Below are 13,714 nucleotides of genomic sequence, written 5' to 3' on the forward strand. Positions count from 1 at the left end.
GGACTGTCCAGTCTCCTGTGACATCAACAAAGCATTTTCACCTAGTGAACTGGATGTTTTCTGTTTTTTGGACCACTCGCTGTGAAACCTGAAGAAGTGTGGCACCAACAGCCATTCTACTTTCAAAGTCACTTAAATCACTGTTCATCCCCACTCTGATACTCCATTTGAACTTCTGCAGTTCGTTTTGATCATGTCTACATGCCTAAATGCTTTGAGTTGCTGCCACTTGATTGCCTGAGTGGATATTTAGAAGAATAAGAGGAACAGATGTACTTAACAAATCTTTTTTTTCTGGTTTATTTTAAGACTATTTTATCCTTCAGATGACAAATTGTAAATTCAGAAACAAAATAAAAATTATAAATGTACAGATTATAAAATTGTTTATTAGATTATAAAAATACATATACTAAAAACTAAAAAGCGGATAGCTTTTCTTGGGTCACACAGCAGATCTGATAGAAGCGGGGCTTTAAAAAGCACATCGACTTTGTGCATGTGGCTGTGCTTCGACGTCATCACGTCTGCCAGCCCTTAGCCAATCAGGGTTCACTCCACCGGGCGGCGCTCCCGAATGATACACAGAGGGGTCGGCGTAAAGCCATGAGCTCACATAACTTCTTTACATCCGCTGGTTGAGGTAAGCCATAACTTTGCACCTCGTTTGCAATTTTTCACTCTCGCAGGTTAAGATGCGGTGAAGTCCGGAGGATTTTTCCCGGGTGTAGTCGCGTCTTATGTAAGCAAACAGTATCCAGTTTGGTGGGTGTAACCTGGACACCACTAGCAGCCGTTAGCATGAATTTGGCTACTGTACCCATTTAATTAACCTTATTTGAGTTGTTTAACAGCTTTCCTGTTCCTATTTTATTGTCATGTTGTGGTTCTGAGACTGCGCTTTCATGTTTTTAGTCCGGCTCCTCCGATACTGGCTGGTTGGTTTATAGACCTGCTTTGCAACTAGCAAGGAAAGGCTAGTGATGTCAACAAACATGGCAACTTTGTTGCAGAGATCCGAGCTGGGACGGGCCCTCAGTGGTCTGTGTGCCTCACACACAGTTTGGGCTTTCTCCATATGGGGTCAGCCTGCAAGACGCTGTCACTGTAAGGAGTACGTTTTTACCGGAGCATCCATCACCTTTGTTGCTCCATCACTGTCCGCACACTTTAAGAGTTTTTCCACATTTTCAGGGTCTGTAGATATAACAGGCGAAACATAGAGCGAAAACGTCTTTTTAGGAGCTGGTAATTTTATTTTTAAAGTTCTGTCGCTATTTTACTTCCGTAATGCAGGTCTTTTTTCCTTTCTTTTCTTTTTTTTAGACTAGTGGAAAGAAAACGCTCAAAGTACACATTTGCTCGTTTATTTCTATTAAGGTTTGACTGCTGTAAGTGTATGCACACTGCCTTACTTGCATATCTGGATATGTAGCTTCTGACCATTTGAAATACATAAAGATATCTTACTATTTTCAGAATCAGCTGAGTAAGTTTCATATCTGTTGGTTTCTCTTTTCACCCTGTTCTCGTGACTCGTCTTAAATTGTGAAATGAGGGCAGATTGCATGAACAGTTGCAGTGAGGATCCATTTCACTGGGTCATCCTGACCAGTCAGAGCATTATTCAAGAACTAAATGTCAGGGGCGAGTTACTGCCAGAGCTATTTTTAACAGTCAGTGTGCAGAGCTGCTGACCTATAGAGAAGAGTGCAGAGTACAACTCACGCCAGATGTCGTCTCCAGTGGTGCTATCTCTAATCCAGGTTTTTGTCAATATTTCAGGACAGAAATGGTTAAACCTCGTCAAACTATGTAAACGAAACTAAGACACTGCTATTATTTCGAGGCTCTAGACTGCCCCTATCTGAGATTATGGGACATAATGACTGTAAAAATATCGTTGAGGGTTGACATTTCTTCTCTGAATATTCAACACAGTGTTCATGCAAATGTAATTTATGAATAAGGGCAATTTTGTTGAGAGTATGCACTCACCAGAGCCACTTTATTAGGTACACATTGCTAGTGCTGGGTTGGACCTCCTTTTTGCCTTCAGAACTGTCTTAACTCTTTGTGGCTCAGATTCAACAAGGTGCCTGAAACATTTGTCAGAGATTTTGGTCCATATTGACACAATGGCATCAGACTATTACTGCAGATTGGTCACCTGCACATCCATGATGTGAATCTCTGGTTTCACCACATCAAAAATTGCTCAATTTGATTGAGATCTGGTGACTGTGAAGGCTATTTGAGTGCAATGAACGTGGTGTCTTATCCTGCTGGAGGCAGCCATCAGAAGATGGTACACTGTGGTCATAAAGGGATGCATATGATCAGCAACAATACTCAAGTAGGTTGCTGCGTTTTATCAATGTTCATGTGGTACTGAAGGGTCCAAGGTGTGCAAAGAAAACATCCCCCACACCACAAGGAGCATTCATTAATACAAGCCAGCATGAGTCCGTGTGAATTTTTCAGTTTCCTGTTACTAGCTGACCAGAGGGACACCTGGTGTGGTCTTCTGTTGCTGTAGCCCATCTGCTTCAAGGTTTGATATATTTCGTGTATTCAGAGATGCTCTTCTGCATACCTTAGTGATTATTTGAGTTACTGTTGCCTTCCGATCAGATCAAAGCAGTCTGGTGATACTCTTCTGACCTCTGGCATTGATGCCTTTTCACCCACTCACTTTTTCACCTACTTTTTTCAGACCTTTGGCTGTAAGCCCTAGATATGCCTGTTTGGTAGAATCCCAGTAGATCTGTAGTTTCTGAAATACTCAAAACCATCCCTTTGGCACCAACAACCATGCCACATATCATGTCACTGAAATCACCTTTCTTCCCCATTCTGATGCTTGGTTCAAACTTCTGAAGGTCATATAAGAAGTTTGAAGGTCGTGAGTAGTGAGTTGCTGCCATGTGATCGTCTGATTGAATAGTTGTACCTAATAAAGTGACCAGCCTCATAAATGTATTTGCTTCAAGTTGAGGCTTTGTGGTATTGCACTACTGTGACACATTATGCAGCAAGGACCTTCTGTTTGTCTGTCTTCCTTTTATTGTTTCAAACAATGAAGGACTTCTTCATCCAGTATGTAGTTGGTCAGCATGCTGTGTGTTTAAGTGCTAAAGAAAGGGCGATACAGAGATCTCAACTATTTAAAGATCCCCTCCTCAACACAAGTATTCCTGAGCACAGAAGTATTGAAATTCATGTATTTCTACTAAATATTAACCATATATTGCTATTCCATCGCTGCCACTCATCTTTACATGGATCCCTTACTTTGATCTATTCTGTTTCACAGTAATGTTGGGCTCAAAGTTTCCAGTACAGCAAGCAGTTAATCAACAGCCCAACTTCTAACCAGCGAACTGATTTAATCTGAATTGCCCACAGGCAAAATATGTGAATGGTCACTGCAGGAGTCAGGTTTAAAGGATTTGTCTGAACATTAACTTTCAAGTATCATGACGGCAGTTACTGTGGAAAAACTATTTTTACGTTATTCTGTCATAAAGCTTACGAGCAGCTGCAAAACCTCGTCACATCATCCCAGTTTGTTTGCACATTGTTTGCTTAATGGTCTATGCCAGGAACACTCTGCCCCTCTTCTGATGAATGCAGCTTAAAAAAAAAAAAAAGGGACCTCCATCTGCTGCTCTCTGACCTCTGTACCTCTTCGATAGGTGTGGTTACATCAGCGCTGCAGAGTGTGTGTATGTGTGCGCGCCTGCCTGCAGGGCACCGTCAGCCATGCCTGTGACATCTCAGCTGCTCAGGGCTTTGCCTCGCTCCAAGGTCTTGGCCTCCAGTCTGTTACCATGCCAACAACACCAGTCCCAGTTTGGGCCTGTAGCTCACCTACCTGCCTCAAGACAGTCGTCCCACATGTGGCAACGACGCCAGCCATCAAGAAGTTACCAAACATCCTCAGTTCTCCACAGCTACATCCTCACCCCTCCACAGGTCAACTCCATTCTCAAAGCCAACGAGTACAGCTTTAAGGTTTGTTGGGTTGTAGATAAAATGCATCTTGCCATCCATAGTAGCCTTGCTGTAGTTTGTTATTCATGCTGTGATCCCAGGTGCCAGAGTTTGATGGGAAAAATGTGTCTTCGGTGATGGGTTTCGAAAGTAATCAGCTGCCAGCCAACGCTCCCATCGAAGATCGCCGTAGCGCAGCCACGTGCCTGCAGACGCGAGGGATGCTGCTCGGTGTGTTCGACGGCCACGCTGGCTGCGCCTGTGCACAGGTAAACTGAGACACTTAGCCTGTGTGTCATTTTAACTGGTTATCTTACTTTTCTCCAGCAGCGTAGCTTGGACTCAAACTCAAACCTTACTACTTTTTCTTTCTTGTTTTTCTTGGCAGACCCTCATTTTTTTTTTCATCAAACTTTATCCAGAAAGTTGATTATTTAGCTTGTATTGAATTTCATATTGAAATCATCATGGGCATGAATCTCATTGTGATATTGCTCAGACATTTCAGATTGAGTAAAAAACCTCATAATTGTCGATAATTTGTGGTTTATTTTTCCTCAGTGACATTTATTGTCACTAGCTCTGACACAGTTATCCTGCATAGCATTTTAACTGATTAGCTTTCTTTGCTCTAAAGACGTAGCTTGCAAATCAAAACGATTGTGATTGATTGAGGAATTAAAAGAATTTTTTTTTTTTTTTGGGGTGCAATCTGCAAACTAACAGTGTGTAAATATTTCATTATGTGCAAATATTTGAAAGGTTGCACAGCTGTTGGGGCACGATGCACCTTTCTGTGTTATGTTTGCCACTGTGCGTCTTTATGCAGTTGTACTGTTTCCTGTGCAACAAACTCTTCTCTGCAGGGGCTGAGTGAGAGGTTGTTTTACTACATAGCAGTGTCACTGCTGCCCCACGACACTCTGTGTGAGCTTGAGGCAGCGGTGGAGGCCGGCAGGGCTCTCAGTCCCATCCTGCAGTGGCACAAACACCCCAACGACTACTTCAGTAGGGAGGCTCAGAGGCTCTACTTCAACAGCCTTCGAACCTACTGGCAGGAATTAATCGATCTAACCAGGTGAGGAATGTGAAAGTCAGCAGAATACACGCTGCTACGTCTAAAGGCCACTGTGTCAAAAAACAAACAAACAAACAAAGAACCCCACCCCCCACCCCGGGTGTTTTGTATTCAAATGAGAGCAATTTGTTTCTCAAACTTTCTCAAGCAGCCTCTGCTGGACTGAGCTCAGCGTTTGCCTCACAAATGTGTGTTCATTGCATGGGTTTCCACTGGGTACATCTAATCAGATCATCACACAGCAGCAGCTAAGTGCATTTAAGCATTGTAGACATGGTCAAGACGACCGCCCAGTGGTGTCAGATAGTAACAGAAAACTGAGGATTCAGTTTGCATGGGTTCACCAAAACTGAACAAAAGAAGCTTTGAGTCTCAATTTCTGCTGTGACATTTTGGATGACAGGGTCTGAATTTGATGTAAACAGCATAAAAGCACAGATCCATCCTGCTGTTTATCAGCAGTTTAGGCTGTTGATGGTGTAATAGTGTAGGGGAAATGTTCTTGGCACAGTTTGGCCCCCTTAGCATGAACATCATTTAAATTTTGCAGCCTACCCGAGGAGTCATAGTGGCCTGCATCTTCTGTTGTCTTCGAGGTGTACCTAATAAAATGTCCAGTTAATGCATGATGTTTATAAAAGCATTCTTTGTCTTTTAGCCTATCCAGTATGTCAAAAGCATTAGTAGACCCTCATCTGTTCTGATTCAGAGAAGTGTAATTTTTCTCCCCAGTGTTTGGCCTTGGCAAACATTTCCTTCTTTCTTATTTTATTTTCATCTTTACCTGGTAGCAGCACACCCACACCAACACAGGCCTGTGTGTTGTTTTGCAGGTAGTGCTGTTTTTGGTCTCTGTTCTCGACCTGTGCCTTCTGCTTTATCCGATTCACTCAATTGTTCTCCCTGTTTTCAGCCCAGGTGACGTTCCGGACACCCGTGAGGCGTTGCTGAATGCCTTCAAGAGGCTCGACAATGATATTTCACTGGAAGCTCAGGTATGAACTGTAAAAAATCCAAGGTGTGCCTTGTGAACATGCTAATACAGTTTAGTGTGACTAGTTTATGTTCCAAGTTTTCTCAGTTTTACTTTAAGGAGACAAACTTGGGAGCTCTAAATCAACTCGCAGTCAGTGGAGAGTGGGAGTGTCATCGATTCATTTTGATCATTAGAGTATTTTCTGGCCTTTTATCATCTCCCTGATTTACTTTCCGTGTCTGATATTATTGCAGGTTCATTATAAAACTTGCAGTTGTTATTCTGCCAGTTTGATCTTGGCTGCAGTTGTAGCCCAGGGGCCCGTTCTTCGTACCTCGCTAAGTAAGTTAGCCGGATTTGAATGTTGACGATTTCGCGTGATCTTGGATCGTTCGGTTCTCCGAAGCTCATCTGGGACTTGCTGTCATAGCAACAGATCCGTAAGCGTAAACCTGCTCGGGAGCAGGTTTACTTTATGTAAACAGGATTAGATCGCGGCCACTCAGGTATGTCCGCTTCATTTATACGAAAGCAACAGCGATATTTCTCCACTGTTTTTCCATAAATAAATATCATCAATGTAACTAAAGATAATGCAGCATTTGATTCTTTTATTGATTTCATACAGATACATACAGGTCATTTCCGAAATAAAGGGAAATGTACTATTAATCATTCTATGTCATGTAGTAGATTATGTCAGATGTAACTCATATTTTAGGGTAGTAATAGTAAATTACTACGTGCAATCAAGATGAGGGACCACGACTATAAAAGCGAAGGTGGATTTGGGAAGTCTGTCGCAGCCATGTCCTGTCCATTTGTACGGGAGCAACCCATTGCGGAAGGTGCAAGATTGATAAGGAGAGTTTTCAGAATTCAGCGTATATTGCGGGATAGACAGGATCCTTTAGCTCAGCGCGACAGTGTGCTCATAGAGAGATATCGATTTTCCCGTGAGGGTATTATTTACTTTTTCTCTCTCTCTCTCTCTCTCTCTCTCTCTCTCTCTCTCTCTCTCTCTCTCTCTCTCTCTCTCTCTCTCTCTCTCTCGATATATAGATATATATATATATCTCCCAACTTACTGTGAATGCTTCAGTCACCCCTTGCATGGGAACAGGTAGAAGTGATGGAGTGTTATGTAAAACTACACAAAAAACCCCACAATGTCATTAAATGTCACAGTACAAAAAGCATTTTAATTAAGGCAACAACCAAATATTTTACATTGTACAAATAGCACCAGTTATGAAGGTGCTGCTACTGCACCCCGGCTGCTGGTCTAAGGAAGAGCTGCCCCCAGGGATGCCCTCAACAATGGGTCTGGTGGCATTCAACCCTAGGGCCAGCTCCTACCCTTTTCTTGGTTGCTGTTATAAACAAACAGATTATTCCAGGGTCTCTTTTCAGGAGACTAAAAGCAATATAAGTGATAAATATTACCATTCTGTAGAATATTCTTATATTTCACTTTTACTTGTTCCCATGTTCTAGTGGGTCCTGTTGTGGCTCTAATGTGAAAGAGGATATGATGTAATATAATATAATGTGGTATAATATAATATCACATGATATAATGTAATATCATGGATCACTTACGAGTTTGATTTGTCAGCAACTTTCTGCCAGCCCTCTCTCCTTGCTTTTGCAGCCTTTGCAGTGTTCCCCTGCGTTTTAATTAAACTCTGAAACTCCTGATATCCCTCAATCAAGAGTTCTTGGTCTGCTGCCGTGAAATACTGAGCGCGCTCCTTCGACATCTTCGCCGACCAATCACAGGGTTGCCGATCAATGTTTCTACTATCGATGCGTAGCCCCTTTTAAGCCACCCAGTGATCTCAGATTACTTCATCCAGCTATACTAATCGTCAACAACAGGTGTGTTCGGAGAACCGGATTAGCGAGCTCAAAGTTAGCGCGATGATTTGATCTTGGATGTGTCATTTGATCTTGGATGTAGTAAGCGAGGTACGAAGAACGGGCCCCAGGGCAGTCCTCCTCATAGTGTGCCCGCATGCACTGTAAGCTGATATTGGTAAGAGTTAGATGGCCAAGCACAAATTCAGAATATCATAGACATGTAAGCCTGAATCAAATTGTGCCAAGACTAGAGTTCAGTCTGACACATTAAGCCGTATATTGAATAACATTTCTCCACAGCAGCAATGCCAAAAAATGTGAGCATCCAAATTTAAACTTTGGCTATGACTCCCCTTTGACTATGGCTCAAAGGGGAGCTCGTGTGTCAGTGCCTGCCTGTGTAATAACCACCGTGCTTTCCTGCTTTATTTTGCTCTGCAGGTTGGAGACCCAAATGCTTTTTTGCACTACTGGGTTCTGAGAGTGGCCTTTTCTGGAGCAACAGCCTGTGTGGCTCACATTGATGGACCAGACCTGTATGAACAATAAATACATAGTTATAATGCATTATAGCAACACTAAAGGGATGAAATAGATTTTTTGTAACGGTGTCTCTTTGTTTCTGAAGCTTTATAGCCAATGCAGGAGACGCTCGGGCAGTTTTGGGTGTCCAAGAGGAGGATGGTTCATTCAGCGCTCACACGCTCTCCAATGACCACAACGCCCAGAATGAGAGCGAGGTGGCTCGGATACGGAGCGAACACCCTCCATCAGAGAGAAAAACGGTCATCCGTCAGGTACTGCACTCGTTAATCTACTCACTGTGGTTGTTTTTACAGCCTTTATTAAAACCTCACCACCATATTCTTCTTCTTTGTCAGGAGCGGCTGCTCGGCCTGCTCATGCCTTTCCGTGCGTTCGGGGATGTGAAGTTCAAGTGGAGCATTGAGCTGCAGAAGCGCGTCTTGGAGTCTGGACCTGATCAGCTTCACGAAAACGAGCACACCAAGTTTATCCCCCCTAACTATCACACCCCTCCTTACTTGACCGCTGAGCCCGAGATCACGTATCACAAACTGAGGCCACAGGATCGCTTCCTGGTAAGATGCAGCGTCGGTGTTGTCACCCATCCATCCATTCTCTTTCCCGGCTGTCACAGATGCAGGGTACACCCTGGACAGGTTCCCGGACTGTTAGTTAACCTAACCCCAGCTGCTGCGTCATACAAACTGCATACAATGGGTTTTACATCAAGACATTTATTTCCTGGCAGTCTTATCGTTTGTCACGCCTGTCCCAAAAATATACTGCCCTTTGACATTTTGAAAACTTGTATGTCTACAGTCACGATGATCTACAGAACATCATCCCCATTCTTAATAAAGCTCTCATTCTTCACCGGTTAAAGGGCCCAGCATTAGACGTATTTAAACCCTCGAATACATCAGAGACGTAGGAACTGATCCAAAGAGCTGAAACCTGGACATTTATTCTATTTATAAAATTAAACACATTATGGATCTGAGGTCTAATTTTCTTATGTCAATAGGCTGAATAATGTCAGAAGATTTTATGAGTCACATCTAATTAACTGAGAACTGAATAATGTGCTCTGAATCCTGATGTTTGTACCATTGTTCTCCTCAAAGTAGGCATCCATCCTCCAGATGTACCTTTTTTTTCATTGCATGTAAAAGGAGAGTGGGCTGTGCTATTTATTTAATTAAAAAGAAAATATCAGGGTTTCTAAGAAAGCTCTTCTTTTGAGGAATTATCTAGCTAATGCATGCTGTGTGACCTTTTCAAACAAAGGCTGTATTTATGAAGAAATAATTAGGTTTAGATGACTTATTCCCAGTGCCAGTATTTCCCCAAATGAATAAATAATGTTAGCTACAGCTCCCATGCCGGCTTCAGTGACTACACTTGAATGTTTTCTGACTTACAGTTGTGGTTTTAAGTTTAAATACATTCATCATGGGCATGAATCTCATTGTGATTTTGGTCTTTTAATGATTTCTTTCGGTAGATTATATATACAATTATATGACTCTTCTCTCGGCAGGTGATTGGCTCTGATGGCCTTTGGGAGACCCTCCACAGGCAGGAAGTGATTCGTATCGTCGGGGAGTATTTGACTGGGGTCCATCAGCATCAGCCGCTCAAAGTTGGAGGATACAGGGTGACCTTGGGACAAATGCAGGGGCTGCTCGAGGAGCGAAAGGCTCGTGCGTCCTCAGCATTCGAAGATCAGAACGCCGCCACCCACTTGATGCGCCACGCGGTGGGAAACAACGAGTTTGGCACAGTGGACCACGAGAGGCTGTCAAAGATGCTGTCGCTGCCCGAGGAGCTGGCTCGCATGTACCGCGATGACATCACCATCATCATCACACAGTTTAACCCTCACGTAATTGGAGCACAGAGACAGGAAGGCCAGTCATGAGCTGCTTATTAGCCATGTAACACTGACCCCCCCACACACACACACACACACAGCAGATCTGTATCTAAGCACACTGAGGACAAACCGGCCATATTCAGTATCTGTCCACCGTTAAATATCATTGTTTTAACACTATATAAAGAGTGTATATGTTTGTATGCAGTGCTGCGGTTTCTTATGAAGATGTCGGTTAAAAACTGGATGAAGTTTCTTATTTATGCTGCCGCTCGTTGCCATTTTCATGTACACTTCTCTTTGTGATAAGACGCTGTTAAAAAACTGAAAATCTAGAAACTTCCAAAGAGGGTGAAGGACGTGGGGGTGGCTTAAAAAGCAAAGAGGCTTTTAGCGACAGGGCTGACTCCACCTGTTGTTCTATTATGGATTTTAAATAGGCTTTGCCCCGACTGCAGCATGCTCTCGTTTTCGGCTACAAGCAGGATACAGTCATATTCTGTTTGTAGTTAGTTTCTGAGGGACTGTTGTTGCGACCTGGGCTATTTCATCGATTTGTTTTTACCCTGTGACATTGTATGAGATGTTCTTGGTGAATCTAAACACAGATGCTTTGTTCTGCGTTTACAGTGAGATCTACTCCACTGATCTCAGAGTGTTAAGGTGTTCACATTGATGTCCACATCCAATGTGGAGGTAAATACTCTAGAATGTGGGCTACAAGCCGACTCTTAAGCCTCATACGGCTCAAAATAAAGTTGAGGGCTCACAGTTTAAGTTAGAGAGAAGTCATTCTGTTACACAGAGAAACTAGGGAGGGAGGAGTTGTGGTTTGAGTGCTCGCTGCTCGCATTAAAGGGGTAACTTGGGAAGAAGAGACGTTTCTTCATCCTAAAGGTCACAAGCTGGAGAGGTCAGGAACTGCTGACATAAGTGATCGTTTTCACTTTGAATCCAGTGTACTTTCACACAGAGCAATGACAAAAGCACCTCACTGAAGATCTGAGCTGCACGTGTATGAGTACACTGATATTTACCCGTCTGCTAACAAAATGAGTTATTCTCCATATGTAACCCTTATTATAACCCTGATAATAGTGGATCAAAGTCAGAGTTCCTGTTAATGACCACCTTAATGCACACACTGACCTTGTTCGTTTTCTTTTGTTGACCTTGAGTTTCTTTTCCAAATATTGAAGGGTTAAAAACTATATATATGACAGGTCATTTATAGTGTAACAGGTTGTTACAGATTGGAAGTTTATCATTCATGTGATTAATAAGAATCAAAGCAGCAAACCAACCCCTCCTGTTACTTAGAAATCAGGGTTGTGGTTGTTGAATGAGCAGAATGTACATTTGAAAGAAGCTGTTTGAATAGTAAATATTATTTATTCAGCTTTTGCAGTATGTGACACATCATTTGTTGTATGTATAAATTTTAACTTATGTGGGTTGAGTTTTGTATATGGAATGCTTTAATAAAACGCCAAATACACAAATCCTGGTACTGTTTGGTTTGTTTTGGGTTATACAAAGAAGGCCACCAGAACAGTGCTTCAGCCAGGAAGGCTCTGACCTTCAAACACCTGGAAGGTCAGTGTGCCTCAGGTGTGTCGTCACTATACGCACCACACAAGGTGGGTTAAATGTTACATGTGGCGCAGTGTTCATGGAACAGTTGGAGCTTTACTGTGTTTGCTGCCACTAGGTGATGCTGCAGCACCAAACAGGCCAAGTGTCAAAAAGAGGAGGTTAAACTACAACACAAACCTGTCGATATGCTGTCGTCAAGCGGAGATTTGTGTTACAGCTGTGTCCTATAAGTTAACAGATACACTCGTGCCAGCTTCAGTAGATACACCTGTTCAACTGTTCGTTAGTGGAAATATTTAATCAGCTGATCATGTATCAGCAACTTCATTGCATTTAGGCATGTAGACACGATCAAGGTGCTCTGCTGTAGTTGAAACGGAGCAACTGAATGATTTAAACTCTTTATGAACCTAGCATGGTTGTTGGCTCCCGACAGGCTGGTCTGAGTATTTCAGTTCAGTATTTCTGAGTGCCACGAATAATTAAAGCTGCTCTGAAGGCAAAAGAAGCTCCAAGCTGGTATAACCAAGCTGTACCTAATGAAGTGACCAGTGAGCAAGAAAGATTTACATCCAGCATTCAAATGCAAACGTGATTATTTTAGATTTTGATTAAAATTTTGATTTATTTTAATCTTTTTTTTCCCCACTGCTTTGACATGGAGAAGATCAACAGAAAAAAAAATAGGTTTGTAGTAATGATTTTATAAACTGATCTTTATTTGTATAAATTTGCATTTTACCTGCTTTTAGTTAATTCTTTAAAAGATCTTTGAACATGTCAAGCTGTAGTTTATGAAAAAAATCCACATCTTTAATATCACAAGCTAACACAGCAGCCTTGTAAAGTGGTTACTACACTGGATGCACCATAAAAAGATTTCAGCATTTTTAAGATGGTAAAAAGAATGTTGAAACTCGGAATGATAATGGCCCCGCCCCCAGGGTACAACGCTGTGTGACTGGGTCGTGGACATTGCAGTGTGGCTTGTGTCATCAAACCCTGATGTAAGACTGTCCAGGAGCAGCTGTTGCTCTCACCCCCAGGAGGTCACACCAGATGGCCCCTCCCTCAGCCTGGTTCTGCCGGAGGTTTCTTCCTGTTCAAAGGGAGTTTTTCCTTCCCACTGTCACCAAGTGCTTACTCATAGGGAGTCATCTGATTGTTGGGCTTTCTGTCTTTACCTTTCAATATAAAGGACTTTGAGGTGACTGTTGTTGTGAACTGGTGCTTCAACTGAATCGCTATGTCACAAAGAGTCAATGAGAGATGAATGCCTTACTGTATAAGCATTTTATTTCATTGTTGCGTTCACACTCACTGGGTGTCTGGAAGAACTCCTGTGCTTAGGTGACATTAGCCACTTTACTGGAAATAAACACCTCCGCGTCGTATTTTGGTCAGTCACACACGTCGCTTCCACTGCTCCAAGGACGTTATTTCCAGATTAGTGTGTAAATGATGAGTGAGTGCCTTTGTCTTACGGAAATTATAACGCAAATCACCCTTCATAATAAAACTGACTCACCAGAGTGCAGTATTACAACAGAGGCAAGCAATTAAATCAATCCTATCCAGCACTAAGAGCGGCAACAGCTTCACTTATAATCTTTATGCGTTTGTTGTCATGGAGCTAGATTAGAAATGAATGAAATTTTGAAGCAGGAAGCAGCTGAACTTCTGTTTGGGGCTTGTAAAGAAATAAAAGAGAAACTTGCACTTACATATGTATGTATGGAATACCCATACATACATTTTTATTAACTTCTTTGCCAGCAGATATTCATATTTTGCGGTACTTTGA

General features: G+C 42.4%; 1 protein-coding gene across 2 annotated transcripts; it reads left to right on the plus strand.

Moving 5' to 3' along the window:
- Window positions 1–527: 527 nt before the first annotated feature.
- On the plus strand, window positions 528–11,816 carry pdp1 (pyruvate dehyrogenase phosphatase catalytic subunit 1). Of its 2 annotated transcripts, none has more exons than XM_031753951.2 (9): window positions 528–643; window positions 3,699–4,017; window positions 4,098–4,265; window positions 4,863–5,074; window positions 5,988–6,069; window positions 8,355–8,449; window positions 8,542–8,710; window positions 8,795–9,013; window positions 9,979–11,816. In XM_031753951.2, the coding sequence occupies exons 2-9, from the start codon at window positions 3,766–3,768 to the stop codon at window positions 10,357–10,359; spliced, it is 1,578 nt and encodes a 525-aa protein (XP_031609811.1). In that variant the 5' UTR covers window positions 528–643; window positions 3,699–3,765; the 3' UTR covers window positions 10,360–11,816. The 2 variants fall into 2 exon arrangements, with proteins under 2 accessions (XP_031609811.1, XP_031609809.1); XM_031753949.2 differs by lacking the exon at window positions 528–643 and adding an exon at window positions 664–742.
- Window positions 11,817–13,714: the final 1,898 nt, after the last annotated feature.

This window comes from Oreochromis aureus, linkage group 11, assembly GCF_013358895.1.
Source record: "Oreochromis aureus strain Israel breed Guangdong linkage group 11, ZZ_aureus, whole genome shotgun sequence".
NCBI classification, from domain to species: domain Eukaryota; kingdom Metazoa; phylum Chordata; class Actinopteri; order Cichliformes; family Cichlidae; genus Oreochromis; species Oreochromis aureus.

Excerpts from the sequence above, each read along its gene's own strand:
- pdp1 (XM_031753949.2), top strand. Across the intron at positions 6,070-8,354 it reads ATATTTCACTGGAAGCTCAG|GTTGGAGACCCAAATGCTTT; the intron begins GTATGAACTGTA and ends TTTGCTCTGCAG. Across the intron at positions 8,450-8,541 it reads CACATTGATGGACCAGACCT|CTTTATAGCCAATGCAGGAG; the intron begins GTATGAACAATA and ends TTGTTTCTGAAG.